Here is a 26,803-nt window from a genome sequence, read left to right on the forward strand (position 1 = left end):
ACCACTCTTGCGTGCGTTGCGTTGCGTTGCGTTTTGCGATTGGCAGGGATCGAAAAACCTTCTAAAAAGGGCATTTCACGGTGCGATCTCGAGTAGCGCACGAAAATTAATCGACGATCTTAATAACCGTGGCCATTCAAAGCTATTCGTCTCCGCCTCCCTGTCGTTTCTCATTACCAAGCGCAACTTCCTTTCGCAAAGGACTCTCTCTCTCTCTCTCTCTTTAAGATGGATTATTTATTTTCGCGGTAGTAGATCCACCTAATGAACTGTAGCAAAAGCGGCTTTCGGATGCGTGCGGGGGCGTTTTCACAAGCAATTAATGCGACCTTAAAGGGCTTGCCGTAGCCTTCGCTAGAACGAAACCACCACTGGCGTTCGACGTCTTCAATTTAATCGATCACACCGATACGATCCGACGCCTGCCTTCCGATGCCTTCCGTTCGCGTGCCAACTAAATTGCCTAAACTATTGTTACCTCTTACCGTTGTTCATTTATTTGATTATTAGACAATGTCGAGTTAATTTCTTCCTATAGCTAGCAACACCTCGGGGAAAATTTGCGTTGGAGAGAAGCTGCTAGGAAAGATATATTTTCCTCGTTCGCATGAAAAGGCTCATAAACTAATTACCATTAAACGTACACCAACCCGTCCGTATTAAATTTTGATGTTATCTACGGCAATCGACGATTAATTTCATTACTCTGCCAAGTCTCATACCCATAATTACCTTCGTGCCGATGTCTCGGCTTCACTTTGCTTCGGAATAATGGTTAAAAAATTGCTCGAATACATTCGCGACTCGAATGAAATTGTCACAGACTCCTTGAGCAGACGTTGAAATAGAAAGAGAGAGAAAGAGATAGGGAGAGAACAGTTTACGCGCCGGTGGTACGATGTTTCAAAGGCACCGATTCCGGATCGTTAATGAGTCGGAAACGCGTTCTTATAATGATTGAGGTATCGAAGCTAAAGTAACAAATATCAAAGTTAAATTGAGAGAAAGAAAAAGAGAAAGAAACGGATCCTCCATCACCTCTTCTACCAACTTATAGTCGCAGTAATATTCTATTAAAGTAATAGCCCTCCTTATAGGCCGTCGTGAAGAGTAGCGGAGCAACAAATTTCTTATAGGCAATGTAAATCGAGCCACAAGTCCTGGGTAGTTAGACTATTTAGCCAATTAGTAGAATGCGACCGGTTTCCTCGTTCGCAATAACGAATCTTCGATATTTCTTCTTCTTTTCGATCAACGTACATCCTGTTTGAAAATATAAGTAACATCCGTAAAATCATTTCTTCGTAGAATCGTCGCAGAATCGTCGCAAGCTCGACACTCTACTCTCGCCAAATAGCTGGAAAATGTTGTTTATATCTTCAGCGCAGTGGGTAGTCGCGAAATGACATTCCTTGAATATTACTATTGCTGCGACTCTCATTTTACCTACGCAAAAACGATCGAAAAAAGGAGTAGGAGGAAGGTTGGCACGCGCGTACAAAGAATGGTCGACTTTATCGCTAACGTTTTACGTTATTTCCTCTAAAACGTCGGTGTGTGCGTTTGAAATATCGCGAGTTTGCGCCAAAATTTACGATAAAATCGCGAAGAATATGATGACTTTTCGAAAAGAATACTCGAGGGAATGGCTGTGGTACGAGGACAGCGTTCGAGCGCGTTCCAACGTCGGACCCAAAACGATAATGACTCGACACTCGAACGAGTCGCTCGATATGAAGTACTCGTGGGGACAGTAAGGCTTATTCATAAGAAGCTAATTCGAGTCGGAGGTATGCCACTCGATTCGTTAAAAAGAATAGCTTCGACCAGACAGACATGTCTTTGCTTTTGCGTGCCGCGAGAGAAAATCAATCGATGCGCGAATCATCGTAAATTCGCGTCGAACAACCCTGACGCGACTAGCACGAAAGCCGTTTCGGTCCATCGGCTGAACATAAAAATGTCAGAAATGTCAGTTGCAAAGGAGAACGGAGCATAACGATCGAGGCCCCAAAAGAAATCTTTTCTCCTGGAGGAGAAGAGAGAGAGAGAGAGAGAGAGAGAGAAAGAGCTTTCCATGCTTACGATAAAGATGTGCTACGTGAGAGCTCGGACGTTCCCAAGATTATCACGTTCGTTTCCTCTTGGAAACGACGATGATCCTGCTTACGCTACTACGTGACTACGCTAAGACTGATATATGGTTCCGCGTTCTAATGCCGATATTGTTCTTCCTTCTTTTTCTTCTTCGTCTGCGTGGTTCCAAGCAGAAAAAGAAAAGGGAAGGGAAGAAAAGAAGGATGTAGCGAGGTATAAACCCAAAGCATTATCCCATTGCCATCAGCGAGCCAACTTATATACATGCATACACCTAAAAGCGTCTATCTATGTAGTTATTTACGCGCATAAAAAGAGAAGCCCAGAGTTAAAAGAACGAAAAAAAAGGTAAAGAGACAAAAGCCGTTTCGAGGGCCGCGAAAACACACTTGTCCCACGCCATGTGGCTGTAAACAAGGGATTTCGCGCTCCTCTCCGCGAAATAAACGCGTGGCTCACCCACGCTTCATGAAATCCCCATTGTTACGCGAAGGCGTCGCGTGCTGCGTGGCAAATGTACTCGCACCTTCATTCTGCTTTATTACCTCGACCGAGTTTTGTTAAACGAAAGATGGATATCCGCTATCTTTCGAGAATAAGGAAAAATGTCGTCTTTCATCGATCATTCCTGCCAACTATCTCCTCGTAACTTTAATCGGATTGAAGCAAAAGACTTGGGTTTTGGGTTGAACGCAGCTAACCCAGAGTGCCGATAAATCCTTGTCCCTCGGTGACAACGCTTGACGATCCCACAGCAAAACCAACTACTGCGTATACGCGTAAATCAGACGGGGACCTCAAGTTCGGCTTAACGCTAAATTTACTGCCGTATACCGTACCAACCACCTTCCAAATGCAAACGTTTACAAACGGCAGAACCTCTGCTAACATTTACGATCCTTTTTCGATTACATCCTACGAGATCATTGATATTGCTCCGAAAATTGTAGTTCGTTAGAGCGAACGAAAAGATTCCGATGACATCGAGCAGATATAGAACCCGGCTTGCCGGATTAAAGCCTTTGAAATTTGAATAAATTTCATCGTCTTGGTCTCGCGCGCATCGCCAAGATCGATTCGGATCTGTGGCCCTCCGTTTGCTCGTTGGTTGGTAGGCTTAACGCGAGTTAATATGTTTATCGACGTTCGTGATCGTTGCCAACCATTCGTCACGTCTTCGTGCTCTTTGTATAGGTAGTACTCGCACACTTGTAAGCATCCGTAAGTACCTGCGTCGTGTCCTTCCTAAGGGAAATGCTGTTGCTGTTGCTGCTGCTGCTGCTGCTGCTGCTGCAAGCTTGAAAAAGACGAATGGTAGACAAATATGGGCAGGACGGTTTCTCTATGTGCACTTCCCATTACCGTGGCACCCACGCGGCGGACCAGAGAAATGCGTCGTAGGTACTTAATGGATTCTTGAGATTGAATTTATCTGGGCGTTCACTCAAAGTCTTACCGATTTAACCGACATGAATCCAATGCAATATCGATGATATTACGATGATATCTATGATCATAGAAACGAGGTGCCTAATGACAGGACAATAAGACAAAGTTGTTGACGATTCGACGACGTCTTCTGTCGAGGTTCACGCGTGAATTATATATCGATTCGAGTATATATGATTAGCGTCGTTTTTACTAAATGAAAAAGAATGAAAATAAATAAGGAATTAAGAAGCAATACGAAAGGAGCAATACGAATTGTGGATATTTTAAGCGTTACGTCCCACGTGTCGAATGTTGCACGTAAACCAGAATGCGTAACTTGTTCTGCAGGAACCACCGGCCGTTGCGGCCGTTGCGGCCGTTTCCCAATGGAATAAAGCCTGGCATGAGATCTCGTACCGGTTTTCCAAATATGACCTAATCCAGTCATCGTATCGTAACTCAGTCCGCGCCGTTTGTTCCAGGAGGCCGCTCGGCCACGCGTCAAATATGCAAATCGGAATGTACAATTTGTCCTTCTTTGCGATCGAATTCGATAGCGTCTACACGACGACGAAGAAGAGAAAAATTCAAGTGCCGGTAGATCGAATGCGTATTAAAGTCATCAATTCGCGACAACGCAGCGCCGTAAAGAGATATCAACCGAGTTAAATCATCGATTTACGAATTACCGAAGACAGTATTACATTTATACTTACAGTATTGTAGTTGAACGATCGTAAAGGTACCTACGTACAACGTTGTGCTTGCTAGAAAATCAATGAATTCACTAAACTAACATTAAGTCTGAATAACGAGAGATAAAGCTATAGGGGTGAAAATAAAGGAACGCCATATTACGACTTCATTTAGCAAGCTTGGATACGAAATATTAAGTGACTTCTTTCCTTCGTATCGTTCGTTTAAAAATGACTGACGCACTCTTGCGAACGCGAAGACATCGAAAAGTATTTCTCTTAGGCCTAATGGCGGTAGTAATCTTACAAATTAAAGAAGCTGCACGCATGAGGATGAAAAGTTCGTGAATAAGAGAAGATGCTCTGGAACGCTGAGTAGAGAAGGAAAACAAGTAAGGAAGGCGAGGAGGAACGTCGTAACGTAACTCAGTGCCGGACCGTTTCTTCCACGACGTTGTAGCCACGTATCAAATATGCAAATGCGAGTACATAATTTGTCTCGTTGTTTTTCGCTCGTTCTCTTTCTTTTCTTTTGGCCCCAAAAAAAGAAAACCATGTACAATGCGAGATTGAGAAAGAGAGAAGGGGCCTTTTGCTCAAACAGCTCCGCTTTTGATCTGCTCCGGAAGTGCGCGCTCCTCGAGAATATATTTATAGTTTGTAGAGCGTGCATGTGACAAAAAAGATGAAGAGGGGGAGAGAGAGAGGAAGGATGCAAATATCCAACTGATAATGCGCTCCCCTTCGATGTATGCTTCTCTATTATTCCGTCCGATATCTTCTTGTCCTATCCTCGACAATTTTTCGTACGAACCAATCCAGTTTTGGAATTACCTCTTTATCGCTTATTCCACTCTCTCTCTGTTTTATCCTTCATCATGTTTGCCTTTATGTACACACCGTTGCGTCGTTCGCTTTCACGCGCTTCAACGCCGTGCGCGATAACTTAATTGCCGCACGAAATTATCTGATTGGCAACTTGGCCCCGAGCTTCTTGGGAGACTAAGAAAGAAAGAGATAATACACTTTCCTGCTGGTTTTCTTCTCGAGCTTGTAATTTCGAGCGAAAACCAAAAGAGAGATAGATAGATAGAGAGAGAGAGAGAGAGAGAGAGAGAGAGAAATTTTCCAGAAATGATTTTATTTATCTGAAACGAGTCGAGCCACGAGATAATAAAGTTTCTTTAGAGCGGGATGAGAATACGAGATCAAAGTTGGTACAGGGAGAACTGTACTGGCGCGGAAGATGTTATTACCGGTATCGGCGTGATGCTATTGTAAAAGGGAATTTAAATCAAGGTCCACAACTGGAGAGAAACGCTTCCTGCTCGTTTGAAACCAGTATCGAGGCAATATTCGACAACCACCTACGCGTACCCCCGTGGAGAAAGTTGCCCTTCGCGCGCGATTCAATTTATTGCTATCGTTGCGCTCTCGCTAAAATATCATCCACGAGGAATCCCATCGCCCTTCTTAATTTCTTTCTTCCGAGTACGAGGACTTGCAAAATTTGAAATTAAAATGTTCGTAGCGATAAACCACGCGGCAGCGGCGGACCATTGCCGCCTGGCAATACGCGAGAACATTCCTTCGAATGTTTCTTTTACGAAAAAAAAAAAAAAAGGAAAAAAAGAAAAAAAGAAAAAGAACAAACACGTTTTCGAGAAGAGGAGAGAAAGAAAATGTTGTATCGATCGAAGAAGCGTCGAATTCGTCCTTTCTCACGACCACCAATGCTTCCGAATAATCACAGAAAGATCTTCGCAAGGATCGAATATAATATAAGTTCCCCCTAAGGATCGTTTCGCCGGCACGAGATGAAGACATTTAAGCTCGAGCGAGCACACAGTCGTCCCGTAAATTTCCCAAGAGCGGCAGATACGATCGCGGCCGCGAATAATTTCTGGATCGGTCACGGTCTCTCCCTGATCTTCGCCCGTGCCAAGCACCCAAGTATTATGATAGGATAGGTAAAGGGTTGAAAGTCGTAGAAAAAAGAAAAATGATAAGTTAAAAATAAGGACTCTTAGGACTTATTACGGCACGAATTGGCGATGCCAAACGTGAAACGAAAGAGGGGGTAGGGTGGACTGGTCAAGAAATTCCATTAAGTATGTAAAGTAGTATCCTGAACAACGCGTCTCCTCCGAAATAAAACGGACAGTCGGACGTTCGCGCGCGAGCGTGTCTTTCAGTCCGCTCGTAAATCGCTCGTGGGTGGAGGCCTCGAGAAGAAGAGAAAAGAAATTTCCCAATGGCTAGCACGAGGACTCAGCAGACGCGCTCACACGGAGAAACTAAGGTATACACGCATATATACAGCAGCGCGCACCATAACTTCTGTGCCTTTTACGAGGAGAACCGAGAGATAACGGACACCGCCTCTCTCACTTTCTTTTTCTCTCCATCCTCTCTCTTTTTCTCCGAGATCTTGACGGCATGGCGTGGCATGGCGCGGCATGGCGTAGCATGGCGCGTTCCTCTCCCAGAAACCGTAATCAGCACGGAGAGAGAACACATTCGACGGAAGCGCCTTCCTTTCTTCGTCGTAAAGCCTCGACCGTCGTACACCCATATCCCCGAGCGGTGTACAAATTGTCTTAACTAGAGGATGAACCAATTCCCCATAGATCGTTTCGCCCTACGGTTCCAATATTTTTATTTGACACGCGTTGCCTCGTTAAATCGCTATGAAAAAACGTACAAGAGAAACGTAATATAATAGATAAAAGTTAATAGTAAATAGGTCGATCTCAGTTAAGGAATAAAATAATCTACTTTGGAGGAAACATGAGCAATAGAAAGATGATAAGCTTTACCTCGAATCTTTTTGTAGATCCAGTTCATTACGTTATCCATAGTCGTTTGATATTACGAGCATTTTACGATAGGTTCGTTAAGATTACACGTTACTCGTTACTCGTTACTCGTTACTCGTTATTTAGCGTCGACATTTCTTTTCTTCCAGTCGTGTGACATTGTTCTAGCCTTCGGCTCTTTCTCTTGATAATTACCGAACGTATAACGGACAAATGTTGCAAGAAAGTAAGGTAGATGGATTCTTAAGCATTTTCGCGTTGTACGAAATAGGATAAGTGGCGTCAACCCTTGGAGCGACACCGCGTCGCTCGAGTGGTGGTACATGCACGCTCTCTCCGTTTCTCTCTATTCGGATAGGTAAGCTTTGAAGGCGTCATTACGTGCGAACGACATCCCACTTAAGTGCTCCATTTATATCCCGAGAAGCATAGTACCGTGCACGTAGGAATTTATAAGCTATAATATTGCTACCATGGTAGTAAAGCGTAGCAGTATATATCAGCACCGCGAAAATGATCACCCCGTACATAAGACGTGCATATCGCAGGATTTTATTGCCATCGCAACGATCCTCGCTTGTCGCTTTTCTATATGGAGCAACGAGACTACGAAACTAGTTCGTATAACTACCTTCAAAGCCTCTCCTCCGCCTTATGTTCGTCCTTCATTGTCAATATTATTCCACCTAACATATTCCAATCGCGTATCGAGAAACAATGATTCCCGAAGGATCAACCGTACTGGAAAGAGATACAAGCTCGCGCATGTTAACGACTTAATCGCAACAATATATCGACGATTAACGAGTTGCATCGACGAGTTGCATCGACGAGTTGCATCGACGAGTTGCATCGACGAGTTACATCGACATAACAACAACCACGCTCGATTCTTCTACTTCGACCTTTTTATCTCGCAATCACTTCAAAAGGTTAAAGTCAATCGAGAAGCTTTGCGAAATGAGCAATTAAAAGTCCAAATTGAGATGAGAAATAAGGTCGTTTATTTGCTCGTTCGTCTACTTTGTCTACTGGGTGCGTCTCTTGGAAGACCTTGCAAGGTATTCGCAAAGGGACCTAGACGTGCGACGCGTGGGCGTGCCACGCGACCGAACGAGTTTCTTCTTCTCTTTCTTCGAGCTTCCAGGATGCTTGCGAGATACCTTTGCCGAGCTATCGGCAACCGTCATGGACTACGATCCTTTGAATATTCGATCAAAAACAACGACACAAGTTCTCCCGTGTATCGATTAAATCCTTTCCACCAATGGAATGTGTTTTTCGAGTTTCCTTGGATATACGTGCTGGTCCGCTTCCTAGACGACTACTAATTATAGCGCCATTTTATGCGGTTTTGCTCCGATATCGAGAAGATGTTTAATGAGCGTCATTACCGGACAAGGCGCTTAAATTCCATCCAAAGAAAATTAATTCTCTCCTGCTGAGGAATTATTCGTAATTATTGGTGATGCTTTAAATAGTACTCTTCTTGAAGAAGAATATTGCACGATGGGAAAAGCGCATCGACTTTGGCCAGAAACTCTTTCTCGCGAATTAGTCTTTGTTATCACGAAGGGGAAGAATCATTAGTGCGAAACGTCTTGCAAGGACGTACTCGTCCAATGTGTAAATCAGATATTTTATTTCGTCACGGCGAGTTAGTCAGCGGTGCCAGTTGGATGGGGAAAAAAAATAAGAAGAAGAGGAAGGGACAGCTCACGGCAAGATGCGTGGGTGGTAAAACTGGTAGATGAGAAACACAAACATTGGAAATACGGAGAAGCGTTACGAAGCGACTCGGTGCCGTCGAAAAGTCACGTTCGCGCAACCTTCAATCGCCAGAGATTCTGTAAATCTTGGATTTTATCGAAATTATATCACCGATTGCCTCTTGGAGTCTCGCAAGTGGTATTTGCCAACGAAATGGAAAGATCGAATCCTTTGCCTTTGCCTTTGCCTTTTCCTTTTCCTTTTCCTTTGCCTTTTCCTCTTCCTTTTTCTTTCGTTCGACTTTATCTGTAGCTCCTTGGCCCTTCGCTTCCCTCGACATATATCTCGCTTTTGCGACCAAATATTTGCGTATTCATCGGCGAACGTAGTAAAAGCAAACGTGAAGGTATAAAGTACCCGAGCGAGAAGGAAGGAGCATGGATTTTCGGATCTCTTCAAATTTATTCTCAATAAATATTCGCTTATTGGTATTCCAGGAGCAAGCAATCGTACACGCTGCGCTTTGTACCAGCCGCAATACGACTGTCGCTAATTTTTTCCACTTGGATTATTTATGCGACATGTGCGATTTCTTCTTCATATTCTCAATGATCGAAGCAAAAGTTTAGATTTTCATAGGCGTTTGATGATATTCCAAATCTCCGAGGTGGCTCGATCAAAGTGATCTACCCAGCCGGTTTAGAGTTTCCACGAAGAGCGAGCGACTCGACACAGGTCGATACAGGGCCAAATTAATATTCAATCTCGGCTAAGATAAAGGTATATTGGGAACACGCGCCTTATCGCTAATGTTTCTCTGTACGAGATAAATTTTACGAATTAATTAAGCAGCAACGTTATGTACCAACGTTTTTTGCCTCGCTCGCGCGGACCCAGACCGCGTGTGTTAGCGATAAAAGCTACAGCCTTTGATATTTATTTGCCTCTACCATTGAGCTCGAAGAAAAGAAACTTAAAGACAACACGAAGAGACGGACGAGACGGACGAGACGAGACGAGATGCGACACGACAAGTCGGACGGTTACTTTGAAAGGTACTCTTTCAAAGGTACTCTTTCCTTTCCTTCATACCTAAAATATATTGGCAACATCGATAACGTCTATCGAATGCCGTGATCGATCGTTATCGAGGATAAATGGCATAATATTATGACCGAGTTTTATAAGATCAATCTTCAACCGCGCTAGAAGATTTTTAAGTCTCACAATTTAGGAGAATTTGGTGGAGCCAACCAATACTAATACACGGATACGTGTCGATGTATATCGTGGGAATTTTGTCGTCTCGTAACAAGATACCAAAGTTCTTCGTCCTACGATCGCGTGACTCTATAAAGTCCCATTTCGTTCCATCTTAAGAGGGTCAAGATATGTCTCTGGAACATTATTCAAGACTCGGAGAGAGAGAAAAAAAACTTCGTCTCCTTTTCGTTCGATAAGAAAGGATCTCGAGTGCATTCTTTTCTTTTTTTGTCCATTTTCGGTTGGTAGGTGCGAATTTTTGCATCCGGGTGTGGCGAACTTGGAATGGCGGATGTTTAAAAAGAAATATTAGTAAAATCGTAGCGGTCGAATCGCGAGCGTCTCCTCCGAGCTCGAAGCCACCACGAACGAAGCCACCACGAAGCCGAAGGCGGCTTTCGTTCCGGACCGACTGGTTCTGTTTCTCTCTTGGCGCTCTCTCGGCGCTCGATCGGCCACATTAATCATATTGCGAACGACGCCGCGCCTCTCTTTATTTATTCACCCTCTCTCTTCCTCCGAACAACTCGCTGGATATCTTCCTCACCGCACACACAACTTTGGTTGCATGACTGCTGCTCACTGATCCTGACTCGCTAACAGACACCAGTTACCCTTATCTTCCTTCTTCCACCGTGCGAAAGCTCCTATCGAGCTATTTAATCCGACCTTGCAATGGCAGTACTATGCAATACTCTTGGCATATTATTTTTCTCTTGGGCGTACTTTGAACTTTGGAAGAAGCTGGAAAAGCGGCGAGCGCGCTAATAAGAGTGGGCGAGATTATTTATTGGCCATCGATGGAAAGACTTACGCGCGCGCTCGACCGAGCCAAGATTACAGGCTATCCGTGCTAACAGGATGGAAGAATCCCTCGGCAAGAAAAGGACGGGTCGATTTGTAAAGCCAAAGAATTTGGCAGAGAAGGGTAATGATTCTGATGCTGCTGGATACGCCGACAAAATAGAGTGGCCAGGAGCGACTGGAAAATTGATTTTTTGAAAAATACAACCACGCCCGGGGTTGCTTCTGTGAATCGGTGACGGCGTTAACCATCAGACTCGATCATTTCTACCTTCCTTCCTTCCTTCCTTCCTTCCTTCCTTCCTTCGAGAACCCTCAAGCACCGCCGATAAATTCAACAGATTACAAAAAAGAAGCTACGAACTCGAGCATCGGAGCCGAGGAATGTCGACCATCGATGCCGAGAAAAGATGCCCTTTGCAAATACATATGTCGCTATTGAAAATTCCCCCTCAAATAAGTATTCGCGTTGAAAGAACTATCACCGAATGAAATATCATACAAAGTCCGAGCGAAAGATAATCTCCAATTAAATCCTTCTCGACTTATAAATAATCGAATCGATGGCAAGGAGTCGTCGCAGTCGTCGTCGTCGTCGTCGTCGTCGTCGTCGTAGCTTATCGATGACTTTCTCGATCCAAATATTATCTCTAACTCTCAAAGCACGCTTATCGTGCTTCATCTACCAGCTTACTAATCGGACGAATTATACAACAACGCATTAATCATAGTAATGACACGAGAGAAACGTAAAGACGTACACCCTAAGCATGGACGTTTTATTCGTGGAAAAATAAAACGACTACCTAAAAAGGTAACGAAGGAGAATGAAGTAGCTAAGATGCCCGGGACCAAAAAGTTTCAGATAAAAACTATCTCTTTCTCTTCTCCTTCTATGGTCACACGTATTTGAACATACACACACACACACACACAAAGCCGTTTCTTCGCAATTATGTTTGTATTCGCAGACCTGGAAGCCTTCTGTCCTCTTCTTTCAGCCTTCAACACTCATTTCTCCTTCGCGTTGGAATAAAAAAGGAAATAAAAAGAGATGGAAATAAATTTGACGAGTCTCATCAGTGATCTGTAAAGCACAGTGTTTCCCAAATGTCCGCCACACGCGATGACAGAAGAAATATACACGGTTCTCTAATCCCGACAAAAACGAAACGACTGTGAACGATACAGGGTATTTAACTAATCGCAGCTTTTTAATCTCCTTCTTTCTTTTCTCGCATAGGCCATTTATCTTCCTATCAAGCGTCACCTACTAAACTTACTAAACAACTATCTTTCCTTCGAATCATTTGTATTTTTAGATGGAAATTTCAGGATGAAGCGTTCGACGAAAGTGAGCCGTCCGCCGTTCGCCGTCCGCCGTCCGCCGTCCGCCGTCCGCCGTCCACCATCCATATGATCCATTTGGGAGAGGCCGAAAGAGTGTGCCAGTAACAAGATACTCACCGGTGCGGCGCCCACTTTGGGAAACACTGTTCTAGATGCAAAGGAAAAAAGGCAAAGGTTTCGCCCACGCCCGAGGAGGAACAACTTGATACAACGGAGCCGTCTCGCTTACAATCTAGTCCTTATAGAATCCTTTTGAATCGAAGAGAGAGGGAGGGAGAGAGGGAGAGAGGGAGAGAGAGAGAGAGAGAGAAAAAGGCAAAAACAAAGGCAAAGAAAGGAACGAGAACGAGAAAGACAAAGTAGAGTCGGTAGAATAAAGAGATGAGAAAAGAGAAGAAGGGAAATACTCTGTACGGCGTACACAATGGAGAGTCGGAAATTCGAGACGATGCAACGAGAGAAGCATCTTCGGTAATGATGCAGCTAGAGATCTCACTCGGTGGACGGCTTTGTGGCAAGAAACGAACAAACAAATGGACACAAAAAAACAAACCTACGCGTGAACGAACTGAAACTTGTTTACTTTTTTCTCTATCTTGCTAACTATATTAATGATTAAATTTAATAATCGATGTTGAGACGATGTGAAGGAAGCCTTAATCGTAGATTTCTTAACGCTCCCTAACATCGAGATGCTCCTTTGAGTCGAACTGAAACGAACTGCACGGGTCAATCTCGTTGAAGGATCTAACGGAAGAAGATCCTTGCGTGGCCTCTGTTATATTTATAATTCAAGTTTGCTTTCGAGACCCCGAGGAAGTTTCGAACGTTCGACCCGACGAAAGATCAAAAATCGTCCAATCTTGTTTTCTATCGACAAAATGATACAAACCTGTTGGCTATTTGAAAGACTCGAGAGGCGAGACGAGGCGCTTCGAGATCGGCTGCGTGATTTAAGGGACGTCTAGGATTGTAATGGAGTATAAACGTGACTGTGGGGGTGTGGCAAGAGCAGGTCGACCACATTTTGGAATCACTCGGACGAGTTGTAAGCCTTTGAACGCAAGACATTTTCTCGACGTTTAATTGTGATTTACGATACGTTCGACGCGAACAACTTTCTTCTGTTCTTCTTTTTTTATTCTTTGAACGAGAGGAAAGAATTCTTCTCGTTTAAATGCAATATTTCCAACATATAGCAGCCATTCGGTATGCAAAAATCTAAATGATTCATTTGATACGCGAAGAAAACGTTTTCGTACAAAAAAACATCGATAGACCAACGGAAGATGCCCACGTGACGTGAATCAATGCCCACGCCGTTCATGAAAATGTATATTTCATTATTACAAAACGATTCGCGCCAAAGTACCAAAGGATTGTAAATAAAGGGGGGGGGCAAAGAGAGGATATAATGAAGAGATCTTCCCTATCCTTGCAGCACAACTCGTCATGGAACACGAAGAGGAGTTTCTACTTTTCTCTGCTTTTCATAGACGCAATAAAAATTGAATCATAATTGAATGTATTCTTGGAAAAGTCTGGCTGGTTCTCTCTTGAAACGTATTTCACTGGCATCTAGGAGAATTTGTTTCTCTTCTAAAAGCGTACTACTCCTATACTTCCCACTCGAAGTGAGGACTAAAGGGTTCGATTGTTACAAAAGCGATCTATCTTTTCTCGCGCGTTTATATCTCTTCTATCGGCAAGATCAGAGAAGAAACGGTAACATCTGTGAAAGCGGGAGATCGATCGATTGAAAGAGAGAGAGAGAGAGAGAGAGAGAGAGAGAGAGAAAGAGAGAAAAATCGATTCTCGATCGTGAGTGGTTGGGAGCGCGCGCGCGCGCGTGCCCAAGCTCCCTCTTATTACTCCGACAAGCTGTCTCCCCATCGTAAAAGCCAGCTGTATGTAAGTGCGGCGTGTGCACGATGGGAGCCGGTACGTTGATGCAAGGATCGTGGGTGTCGGTCCCACGCGTCTAGGTGGGGCCCGTCCTCCTTCCTTCCTTCCTTTCGTTTCTTCTACTTCTCTGCATCTCTTTCTCTCTTGGCTTGCTATCTACCTACCTACCTACCTACCTACCTACCTCCCTACCTACCTCCCTACCTACCTACCTACCTACCTACCTACCTACCTACCTACCTACCTATCCACGTATCTACCTATCTCTCTTCCTCGGCTTCTCTCGCTCATCTCTCTTGGACCCTAGTCATTACATATATGGAAGGTGGAAGGCACGGTCTTCCAAACGCGATCCAAACGAGTCTTCGTGATGCCGTCGTGAACTCACGAGAAAAGTATTTTTTTTCTTCTTCCTTTTTTCCTCCCGACCAACCGTCCGTCCGCCTTTTCTTTTCTTTTCTTTTCTTTTTTTTTTATTTTTTTTTTAAGTGAAACTTCTTTTGGGAGGATACCGAAAATTTTCAAGCGAGTCAAAGGTTGAGGAAGGAATGAATAAATAATATCAATTTTGACTAGATTAATAGAAAATAAAATCAAACGGAGGAATAAATGTTTGCAGTTCCGTCGATTATACGAATAAGCAAAACTTTGAAAATTTGCAGATTGGTGCAAATTACGATAATACGCCGTGACTCGATACTCGTGAGAGAAAAAAAGATAAGATGATTACACGCGACGTAACACCACCTTGCCGATCGATCACATAGGTCAAATTTGTATAAAAAGATGAGAAGAGGAGAGAAAGAAAGAGGAAGGAAAGGGCGCGAGTATCGCGGAAAGGTCTCGACGACAGCTCGCGTTACGCCTGGAAGCAGATCTCTTTGCGGTCTCGTTCGTACTTTTTCTTATTTTCCTTCGACGAAAAGGAGACTTTAGCCGTCTGTTGGTGTACGAGCGTAAACATATGCAGATTGCCGGGTGGCAGCGTGTCCCCAAACTTTGCGTGCAAGATTATACACTTCGGAACGAGATTCCAGGACGCGAAAGAAAAAGAAAGGGTAGAAGGAAAGAGGACGATAGGGAGGCTGTGGAATCGCGATGCTGCCAAGGTGTAGCCAATATTAATAACAGGACATGTGTATCGAGTCTTCTGGAAGTTCGATGCTTCCGTACAACGCCGCCTTTCTCCTCCTACCTGACACGGATGCATTTTATTATGCTTGCCACCTTGTCTCCCCTTCACCCTCTATTCGATCCCCCTACTCTCTCTCTCTCTCTCTCTCTTCAATCATCGAGCGTATTAAATGCGAGCGTCCTCTTGGTATGATCTAAAACGTCGCTATCAAAAGAACCGATTATGAGAAAGAAGGAGCAACACTTGAGGGCGTACTTATAAAATCACACGTGTAAGCGTGGAATGCGGCGAGAAAGCGAACGTGAGAACGAAGAACGAAACAAAGATCAAAAGGGGGAGAGAGAGAGAGAGAGAGAGAGAGAACCATATATGGAGCTACCTTTTATTATTGATAGTTACATGGTTGCGAGGCCAGCAGGGCATGTACGAAATTAATTTCGTACACGAGGAGAGTCCCAATATATTTGAGCGGAATAGTGCATAAATCAGCGATCGAATGCATTAGCTTCCAAAGGACTGCGCGATTATAGCGTTTAAAAGTACGTTGCTTTTGGCGCTCGTGAAAGAACGACAAGACACAACGCTCAAACTAAAGAAAGACAAACGAAGCGTTTGGTACGTTCGTTCGTTCGCTCGCCCACGCGCGCGAATTAAAAACCCTTGGATAAGGCCAAGTCTCGAAGAAACGTGTTGGTCGAGGGAAAAGAAGAAAGACGGAGGAAGGACGAAAAAGAGGAGAGCGTGGAAAAAAGACTCGAGAAGGACCACCCCACCATAATCTCTTGTGGAAGAAAAAGAAAAAGAAGAAGAAGAAGAAGAAGAAGAAGAAACGAACTGAAAAGCGCAGAAACGTGTGGGACGACGAAGCCAGAGGCCCTACGAAATTGGCGCCACTACCTCCACCTTCCTTCCTTCCTTCCCTTCTCCTTCCTTTCTCCTTTCTTTTTATCTCTCTTCTTCTCTTGCTCCTCGATAAAACGACTGTTCACGTGCAATATTCGATTTTTTACAAAGACCCTCTCCATCGGGGAGAATATTCATGGGAGAGTTTAAACCTCGCGGGAAACGATACACTGACGCTCTTAACGAGCCGACGAATATTTTTCTCTTATAATTATCGGTAATTACGTTAACGACTAACATCCCACGGTAAGATTTCTTTAATAAACACTCAATAATTGCGTTGTTACGAGTATATTCTTTTGAATAACTACACGGCTTCTTCTCTTTCAAAGATCATACTTAATCGAAGATCACGCGCATTTTGATCAATTTCATGCGTGCGAAAAAAAGACAAAACAACAAACTATATATAACATGGATATTCCTTTTGAAAGTGAGATTCGCGATAGGCAAGATCGTGAGATAAATGTACCCTAAGCAAAGGTAAGAATCTGATTCTCGATAAAGAACGGTGAAAAGATTTCTGGACATTGTTCATTCCGTACTGGACAAAAAAAGAAAGCGTTACCACCCACTAGAATTGGAATCCAAAGCAATGCGAAGAATTTCGAGGAAATATATCTTGTTCTTTCATAAAATTCCAGCGAAAAGATAACGTAAAAAATCACTTCTCTTCTTCGATGATATTGAATCCGAAATGAAAAAAAAAAAAAAAAGAAGAAAAATGAAGACGCGCGGTCATCGAGATTATAAAAATTCTTCGCCAAGAGCGAACCATGGAGGCATCTTCTACTTTGGTACTCTCCTCCCGCCAATTACACCGTGACTAATGCTCCATGGCCGTGGGCATCTTTTCGAAATTCATCAAAATAAAGTAAAAGTAGCGAAGCATGCGCGGTGGTCTTTTGCCGACCACCGGGAAGAATAATTCATTACGCGTCGTAGAATAGCTCGCGAGGAGTTAGGAGTAGGAAACTCGTACGATACAATTTCGTTAAACGTACGATCTATCACGCGGTATGTTGAGTATAAGAGTTACTACGACATTGTATATCTGCTCGCAAAATATGAACAATGAGAAAATAGAAAATAAGAGACGGTGATATATTCGTTTACTCGCACGCAATGATTATCAACGTAAGCAACAGTAACGAAACAACGACGCTGACGACGACGACGACGACGACGACGACGACGACGTCGACGACGCTGCTGCTTCTCCACTCATTTTTTATATTCCGTACTTTCACAGCGTGACCCATGGCATGCAGTATATACAATAACTTTCTTGCTAATTATAAAATAGTGATACGAGCGCAGTGTGCGTATAAACATGGTAACACATCGAAAAACACGAAGCCAATTATCTGCCGCCCGGTGAGAACGAACGCACGCCCTCTCATAAAGTGCTCGTCGTCCCGTAATTCCACCGAGAAAAAAGAACAATGAGGGAGGGTTAACAATAAGAAATAGTAGGATATCTCAAGTTTGTAAAAATGTTCAACGTTTAACGCCTCTTTCCTCCTAATTGAAACCATTCGAAATTCATAACTCGTATTCAATTGAACGTTATTTGATTATCAAGCAGAGACCTTGTTCCCTGTTATATTTGATGTCCGGTAAAAATGCAGTTGGCGTGGCGTACTCGAGTTATTGAAACGAAGTGTGCAACCTCCTTGAACGGTCGGTCCATTAACGTTATTACAAGTGCGGTGGCAGTGGCGGCTTCGTCAAGTAGAGAAAACATAAGAACGTTTAACTTTAATTTTAATTTAAAATCGTTACCGTCCAATGGAAGGACCACCTACGATCAGTAAGGAGGTCCGCGTCTCGCTTCGAGAGGAGAGAGAGAGAGAGAGCTCAGGACTAAACCGCTGCTGAGAGTTCAGTCGGATTTCGTTTGACTTTTCGACGAAAGATTTAAGTGAATTTAAACTCGATCAAACGATCAAATATTCCAATTTATCAAATTATACTAAATCCACTAAATATCATAAATGTAAGCACTTGCTATTTAACTACTAAAAGGAATAACGGTGGAATAAGAAAGGTAGCATCTAGAAAGGAGATAGATTAATTGTAAAGTAAGATACTTGAACGAATCCTTTTGCCGTGGAAGATCCATCGCTGAACGAGCCACGAGCCAAGGTTCTCCAGGTAGCAGCGTACCCGACTCGGAGGCGGATGGCCATTGTTGGGACCTCCCACTGGGACCGCGACTCCTTGTCATCGCTCACATCGTCTGCGGCGAAGAAACAGTCACAACAGAACACAACACAACACAACACAGCAGAACCGCGAGTGACGAGAAAATGCGTAATTACTTTGCCGTGAATGCACGTGCGCACCTCTTTCCTTCCTATTTCTCTATTTCAAAAGGAGGGAAACAATATTGTCCTTTACTCCTCGTAGTAGGTATCGTATGTACATTATATATGAGCAAGGAATATAATACTCCGCTTTAAACGATGAAACGCTTTTACTCATCGACATCATTAACGAACCGGCGAGAGTAACGTCTGTCGGTAACGTCTGTCGAGTAACATTGATGGTGATCGATCGCAGAATCATAACTCTGTATCTAACTATCGTTCTTCACGAAGAAAATAAAGTTAAGAAATTCCATCGGCGATGATTATTCGAGCCGTTCTTCCTGCGAATTTGGCTTAAAAAAAAAAAAAAAAAAAAAAAAAAAACACGATGCTCGAACTGTTCATATTTCCATCCGGTATCTCGATTAATAACACGTTAGAACGATACGGTAACTAAACGGCGACAAATACGGAGTAGCGGCACTAATACGGAACACCGGGATTTATCGTCCTTACACATGCCTCGATTTATCAAGAAGTACAAGAGCTACCTTCACGTGTATATACGTGCTGCGTCACAGACACACGAAAGAAGAATAATGATCGGCCGTACGAAGCCACATACGTTTAGTAAACCCTGTCGATTCGTTAAACTTATCCTCTACGACTTTGCGATCCGACGATACGTCATAAATAGCCGGCATTCAAATTTACGTAGAGTAAGATCATTAAGGACTTTTAAGTAAATAACTTGAGAATCAGGGTTTCTTTTTTATATATTCTTTTTTTAATGGAGCGGACCGTAGGCGCCAGTACCGTGGAGGATCGTCGCAGAACATAAATCGGCATCCTCGTGACGTATCGCGCTGACTACACGCGAGAAGGACGCATTCGCGGCGATGCATTCGCGGCGATGCATCCGCCTACTTGCACTTGCACCGCCGTGTGCGGGCTCGCGAAAGCATGCGTACACACACTCGACGACTAGATTTGCGAGCGTATTCGAGGCTCTCGGCCTTTAAATCGCAATTTTACACGCATAATTTCGTAGCGTAACGCAACGCAACGCAAACGAACCGAACGCTCTACCTATCTACCTAATAACCATAGATGCAACTTTCCATTTCTTCGGGCAATCCTCTAATTTAAAAGCTCACATTTTCTCTCATTTTGGACGGAAAGCCTAAACTAAAGGTGCGCTTCGTCGTCGTCGACTATCGCCAACACCACCACCTCCGCTTCCTTCGATGGAAAAAGAATTTTGCCCACGTGCAAAACCCTCCACCTACGGGGCTGAAGGAAAGGGTAGATGGCCAATACACAACAATGAACGTTCAGGATTTATGCTGTAGCTCGCGCTAATATAAAAGCCAATTTATTTCGCGTCAGAAAGGGAAGAAAAATACCTCCCTCTCTCTCTCTCTCTCTCTCTCTCTCTCTCTCTCTTACATTTTCGTATACCCCACTCTGCTAGTCACTTTGTCTCAGACTATACACGCTGGACACACCATTCTACAATTTATGCACAATAACTGTGTACAATGGGCAAAATTTATCACGAAAACAATGCCGGACATAGTTTGAATTTATGCGCGAACAGAGCTGCTTTGCTACGGCTAATCGTCGAATTAAAGGGAATGTTACTTTTTAACGATTAGTTCTCTCTCTCTCTCTCTCTCTCTCTCTCTCTCTCTCTCTCTCTTTCTCTTCCGAACAACTCGATCGCGTAAATCATACCGTGAAAGTGAAAGGATAGTAGCCATTGCCTGTAAGGATTATTAACATATCACGTACGCGTTTCAAAATAACTTTTCTAGATAGGGAGTGTAAAAAAAAGTTGATAGGACGATAACATCGTAAGAAATGCGATTCCCACTACGATTTTCCATAACAATCATGTTATTTGGTTAATATAACTTTCCAAAGAGAGTATGACTAACTAGGAATTTCTCTAACTCTCGGCCTTGAGTTTCGTAATAAACGCTTTTAAAAGGTATTAACGATCTCAGTCGCGAGTAAAGAATTGTGCGACTTTAATGTACCTTTACATAGCTACATTATCGCAACGATGAATACTTAAGATCCTAGACAGTGTTGCGCAACATATCCACAAGGTTAATTTCGTATCGCATAAAAACGACTATTTAACGGCTACTTTTATAGAGTCAAGATAAAGTAGCCATCAAAAGAGTATCCATAAAAGTACACATAAAGTAATGTACAAAGACGTATGATCTTATGATGCCTTTACACGCCATTTCGAATTCACAATAATTGAAAGGGGAAACATTTAGAAATATTTAATTATTGAAATATTTACAGGACTTTGAAATCAGTGTTAGGGAAAGAAGTTGGGAAAGGATGCGAGCAGCTTACAAGAGTCAGACGTTGAATTCGAGCCTTTTAAGTTGGAATCATGATCTCTATCTGCACCCTTCTCTCCTTTTTATACACTTTTATCTGAGGACTAAACGCGTCGTCTAACGAACCAAACGATCGTCCGGACGAGCTACAGCAAAGTAATTTAAAGTGTAACTCGTCCCGAACATGTTGTGTGCCTCCTAACGTGGGCATCGAAACAATGCGCCTGATGGACAATACTTATTAGTTTCGGGGAGGTGGGCGAGTAATTTTCTCCCTCCTTGTTTATGGTGCAGGAGTAGAAGGTATGAAGGCTAGCGAGGCCAGGAGAATGCCGCCGCCTACTACAGCTGGAACATGACGAGGTGCCGCCAAGCCGCCGGTCTATCATTGCCGAGGTTACACCGAATCTCTGAAGAAGAAAAACATCTGACGTGTCTTGATCCCACATCTTTCAATGGTAATAAGACAAAGGGAAGAGAAAACAACCTTCTTAAGCGTTAATCGATCCTACCAATTTTGTTATTAATGCGAAAAATGCAAACGCTTCGCTTCGCTTCGCTTCGGCTTCTCGAGAATAAAAGGGCCGGCCATTAAGGAAGGATTCTCGAAGCGACTCCTCCAAAGGGATGAAAGTTAATCCCACGAAAGTGGGCACAAAGTCGATACCGCCGAACGATAAATCAGATCTTGCCGTTTCGAGAGAGTGGTATTAACCCTTTGCACTTGAGGCCTTTTTTCGCTCCAACGAAAAAACATCAACTCGACACGATTTTCCGCATATTTTTACACACAATTGAATACATTGTCGGGACAAATATCACACAGTAATACGTGGTATGGTGTCTTATCCCGGGCTTTAGTTCTCTCCAATACAAAGAGTTAAGCCCCTATCACGTTACGTGGAAAATAGGGCAGCTTAACGAATATTTAGACAGCGACCAGTCGAACCAGTCCCCGCTGGCGGATTCACCTCGGCATAATATAGCTTACCCGTTGCCGAATCATGAATAAATTTTAACAAGATCGAGCACGCTTGTGATCCTGCAACTTGCCGAATGCCGCTTCTACCTCTGCACGCATACAACACGCATACAACACGCATACAACACGCATACAACACGCATACGTGAACGAGTAAATATATGGATGAAAAAGTTATAAATCAAAGCTCCTAATCAGACCGCTTCATCGAGCCCTCTTTTAAGGTAAGTTATGAAAAGAGGAGGTAGAAGAGCTTGAATATTGCTCGAATTTGAAGCCAAGGGTCAACTGATTTTACATTCAATAATTTCCGACACAATAATCATTAAAAATAAATAGACGAGAGGGACAATTTGATATTTTTCCATAGGGATGGAAATAATTGGAAATAATTGACGCTTAATAATTCTCCCTCGGTCCTCGCTGGCAATATCGAGCGATATATCGTAGACACATTATTTTCTGCTCTAGTCAGATAAAATAGGTTCGTTAATATCTTTTATCGAGAAAAAGCGAAGCAAGTCGAACTAGTACGGAATATCTTTCCTCGTAAAATCCTACACACAAAGTGTTGGACAGGCGCGATGACGTAAGTTACATTTTACAGAAAAGAAAGGTATAACTAAATGTAAAGAGAGAGATAAATTGTGGCGAAACGCTGAGGCGCGCACTAGTTCGCGTTGCAGCTTATAGAGAACCGCGAGACTGCATGCATCCTAGAATATTTATGCAAATCGAGAGCATAAAATGCTCCTCCACACAATTTACCTCCTCGTTATCCCACGTTCTAGGATTAAATGAAGTCTTCGCGGAAGGAAAATCGTTTAATATGCACGTTGTCTTTCTCTTTCTCTTTCTCTTTCTCTGCTTAAAGCACAAGTAAGAAAAACGTGCCGATCTATCGATACTAATTTCAAACCTTAAAAAAGAAAGAAAGAAAGAAAGAAAGAACGGAAAGAGATTGATTCCACGTGCATAGCCTTGTCTATCAGAAAAGCTAATCTATCTGGACGTGTCAGCACGTTCATTCGTAGTACATACCGTGAAAATTGTAGTTCACCCACGTGAGATAAGCCGCACCTTTTGGAAGAAGGAACGAATGAAATGACACGGAAGAACATTTGAAAGAGAAAGAGAAAAGGCAGTTTAGTTAGAACCACAAGCGCAGCTACAAACGCAGCTACAAACGCAGCTACAAACGCTTGCTCGATTATTTAGCTACGCTCCAGTAAACGTTTCCAAGAGTACGCTTTGTGACCTATAATAGCGCGTGTCAAGGAACAAGTGATACAGTGATACAGGGACCTGCCACGCAACGCAAATATAGATGCGATTTCTTTTTCCTTTTCTTGTTCTTTTTCTTGTTCTTGTTCTTGTTCTTTTTCTTTTTTTACGACGATACCTATTTTCGATATACCTTCTAAACTTTTCCTCGAAATTGTCGAGAAAAGCCATAATTCAATGGTATTGAGAAAGCAGGCTTCTCTTGCATCAACGGGTTGCATCTGCCCGTGTAAGTCCGTGCGAGAAGAAATACGACTCGATTTTCTAAATGACTGCACGTGTAAGCGCGCGACTACGGAAGCCAATAAGATACGATCCGCAAATAGTAAAGCTCGAACCGAAAAAAGACGCCGGAAATAGAAAAATGTTTTCTTAACCCAGAGACAAAAATAAATATAAGCTATGCATACCCGTGAATATTCACAGAAAAAAGGTTTATGGCGTTATTTTTTCTCTTTCTCTTTTTTCGCTTATACAACAATATGTTTCGCTACTTTGAAAAAAGAGAAAAGGTGTATGCTTAAAATTAACAAATCAGGCAAATGATGACTTCGAGGGTTAAATTATGCTGTACTATAAGAATAGAGTATTAGAATATTAAAATAATTGTTAATTAATCAATAGGAATGTGCATGGGAATGTACAAAAAATTTATTAATCTACATAACAAGATTCCAGAACGCTTTATTACCAATTGCAAATAAACCTTTTTTCATGTTGAAATTGAAACACCTTTGTAACGCACATAAATTCATAATTATGTAAATATATACACATGAGAGAATATTTGTCAAGGCATTCTTACATATCTTTCTCTAACTATACTATACTATTGGAAGTATACATAAGACAATGCAGTCGATATTTTTTAAGTGATATTTATCAATTGAAATAATTGTATAATATTCCAATTGGATCATTCTTGTAGCTTATTTAAAAAATGCAAGATATACAACTAAAATGAATATTATCTTCATTAATGATGTTTGTACTTGTCACTGCAATCATTGGAACTAATATTTATACATATTATTAATCGTTTAATATTTTTCAATCTATGCATATTTTTAATTAAGCTGCAGCAATTGTTCTTTCTTCTTCTTTTCTTTCTCTATGATCTTTTATTGCTAGAGGTTTAGATTCCATTGACTTTATACTACTCTCTTCAGCTGCATAAATAGATTTGGATTCTTGTTTTTCTTGCTCGCTTTGCCATTGCACCTTTAATAATAAAAACAAAAAAATACACAAATTAATATTTCATTGTATCATGAAAATATAACGTTTCTTTTACTTGTTCATAAGCAAATAAAATAATAACAAATACCTTTTGTTTATGTTGTCTGACAGCTTCCATACATCTATCTACCACCATTTGTTCGGTTAAGACACCATTTTCAGACGCGTATGCAGCTGCTTGCCATGCAACACCAAGTTTTGCTAATTCTCTACCAGACATTCCTTCTGTTATTTTGGCCATTTTAGTGCATAAAGCACCATAATCAAATTGCGCTACTTTTAATCTTTTCTTGCCTTCGATGGCTGGTTGAAGTACAAATTTATCAAAATAAAGACGAACTAAACGCTCGCGTTCTTCGAAACCAGGAAGATTGAACTCCACCATTTCATCCAATCTATCATTTACTGCCCAATCAAATTGTTCAGGAGTATTTGACGCCAAAACTAACATAAATTTATTACTTTGTTCGCCGGTTCTATATAAAAATGCATTTAACATTGCTCTTAAATCTTCCGATATATGTTCGCTTGATCTTTTTCTCAAGAAAGCATCCGCTTCATCGATAAATAATAAAAGACCTTTTCTAGACGTTGCTGCCCAGTCAAAAACTTTATGTATCGCAGTAACACCATCCTTTCCCAAAGGTGCTAAATCACCACCCGTCACAATTGCATAATCCATCCCAGAATGTTCTGCTAACTTTTTAGCAAACATAGTCTTACCGGTACCAGGTGGACCATGCATTAATATATTTCTATACATTCCACGATTTTGTTTAGTATTTTTCGTAGCTATCGCAACATCGCGTAATCTTTCTTCGAGTTTTGGTGCTAAAACTACACCAGATAAAGCATCGGTTTGCTTATCTTTCAGTTTTTTAATAGCTCGTATAGGATGTCTTACAGTATCCAATACTGTAAATCTAGAAGTTTCACGTACTAAAGATGGCTTTCCTAAACGAGATTCAATATAGCGCGCAGCTATACTGGTTGATCCCTTAGCAGAGTACACGCCAAAAGCTAATAGAGATAAACCACCAGCAGCAGCAAGAATTTTATCCCAATCTTGTAAAAGAGCATTGACTCCAGTACCAAGTACCGAGCCTGCAGTTCTACAATTGTTATCAATTTTTTTTTATCAATTTATAATACACAAATAAATTACTGTACTATATTTGATTAAGTACTTACTTTATAGATTCTAAGACAGTAATTCTATTTTCCGATGCCTTCAGTCTAATTTGCTCTAAATTAAGATCTTGGTTTTCCCTGTCGATCTTCGCTTTAGCTTTAAGCTCCGCTTCTAACTTTCTCATTTCATTTTTATGCCTCAAATCCATTTCGTGCTCAATAGTTGCTTTTCTCATAGCTTCTTGTTTAGCTACCGATTCTTCTTGTCTTCTTAAATTTTCATCGTTCATTCTTTGTTGTTGCGCTAATTGATCATCGTAACGTTTTCTAGACAATTGATCTTGATACTGAGCTCTTGCTTGATGCTGTCTCGTTTCTTCTTGCAAGGTTTTACGTTTCTCTTCTCCTTCTATGCGCTTTTGATCAACTTTCATTTGTTCGATGGAAGCTTCGTACTTTTTTAGTTCTGTTTGCATTTCTGTTTGTTTAGTCACCTCTTGCATTTTAGAAAGTTGCAAAGCTTCAGCAGCATGAGCTAAAACAATCATATCATTCCTCAATCATTCAACTACAATTTATAGTCAATTGAAATAAAATTAACTTTTGTCCTTCATCAAATTTATTTTCTCATTTTTATGGCCATGACAAAAATTCAATTGTCAAACATTTGCTTTACACGTAGTAAGTGCATAATAGTTTCAATTGTAAAATAGTGAAACATTGCATCATTGTAAACTCATTCATACAAATTTCATGAATAGTTACTTGCCTCTAACAAATGAATGTATTTCTCACTTACGTAACCTAATATAGTATAAGATTAATATGAAAATGAATTAGAAAAGAATAATCTTACCAGATTTTTCAAGTTCTTTGGCAGCTGCAGCAGCTCTTTCCAATCCACTTGAGTCGAATCTATAAGCTTCCATTTGAGATTTCGTGAAATTATTCTGATTAGAACCATTATTACCACCGTCTGAGCCCAATGATGCCGGTGGTTGAATAAATTGAGAGAAATCCTGTGGTGGTTGTGTGTTACGATAACCAAGAAGCCACGACATTTTTTACTACACACGAAAACTACGAAAATTTGTTAAAATACACTTTTCTTTTCTTTCAAACGTTTAAATTAATATCGTCGTCTAAAAACTGGACACACCGAACCTCTCACGTGCACTTACGAGCATGGAACATGAACTATACAATGTTACTAGAAATTAATCGAAACAAACGCAGCGATAACAAAAGAACACAGTAACACGTCTTTCTAGTGGATAAATCGAGTAACCAATGAACGCGTTGCGTTCACTTCATATCTTCCAATGACAATATTGCATCATTACAAATGTCGCTAATATTTCCTATCGTTAAATTATTTAC

The 26,803-nt window shown here is 41.9% G+C and overlaps 2 protein-coding genes across 2 annotated transcripts in view; both read right to left on the minus strand.

Moving 5' to 3' along the window:
• The window catches only part of LOC149033438 (uncharacterized), a 49,033-nt gene extending 27,562 nt beyond the window's left edge, over nt 1-21,471 (minus strand). The window contains exon 1 of the mRNA XM_089178513.1: nt 18,206-21,471. Within this exon, the coding sequence (XP_089034639.1) occupies nt 18,206-18,342 (137 nt within the window). The 5' untranslated portion in view covers nt 18,343-21,471. The remainder of the gene's footprint in view (nt 1-18,205) is intronic.
• Nucleotides 21,472-23,713: 2,242 nt separating this feature from the next.
• Nucleotides 23,714-26,626, minus strand: bor (ATPase family AAA domain containing bor). Its single transcript, XM_015332086.2, has 4 exons — nt 26,280-26,626; nt 25,484-25,958; nt 24,381-25,404; nt 23,714-24,274 (listed from the first exon to the last, which is right to left on the minus strand). The coding sequence occupies exons 1-4, from the start codon at nt 26,482-26,484 to the stop codon at nt 24,125-24,127; spliced, it is 1,854 nt and encodes a 617-aa protein (XP_015187572.1). The 5' UTR covers nt 26,485-26,626; the 3' UTR covers nt 23,714-24,124.
• Nucleotides 26,627-26,803: the final 177 nt, after the last annotated feature.

The sequence above is a fragment of the Polistes dominula genome, unplaced genomic scaffold (genome assembly GCF_049000335.1).
Source record: "Polistes dominula isolate Pdom_NZ unplaced genomic scaffold, Pdom_raw_medaka contig_373, whole genome shotgun sequence".
NCBI classification, from domain to species: Eukaryota; Metazoa; Arthropoda; class Insecta; order Hymenoptera; family Vespidae; genus Polistes; species Polistes dominula.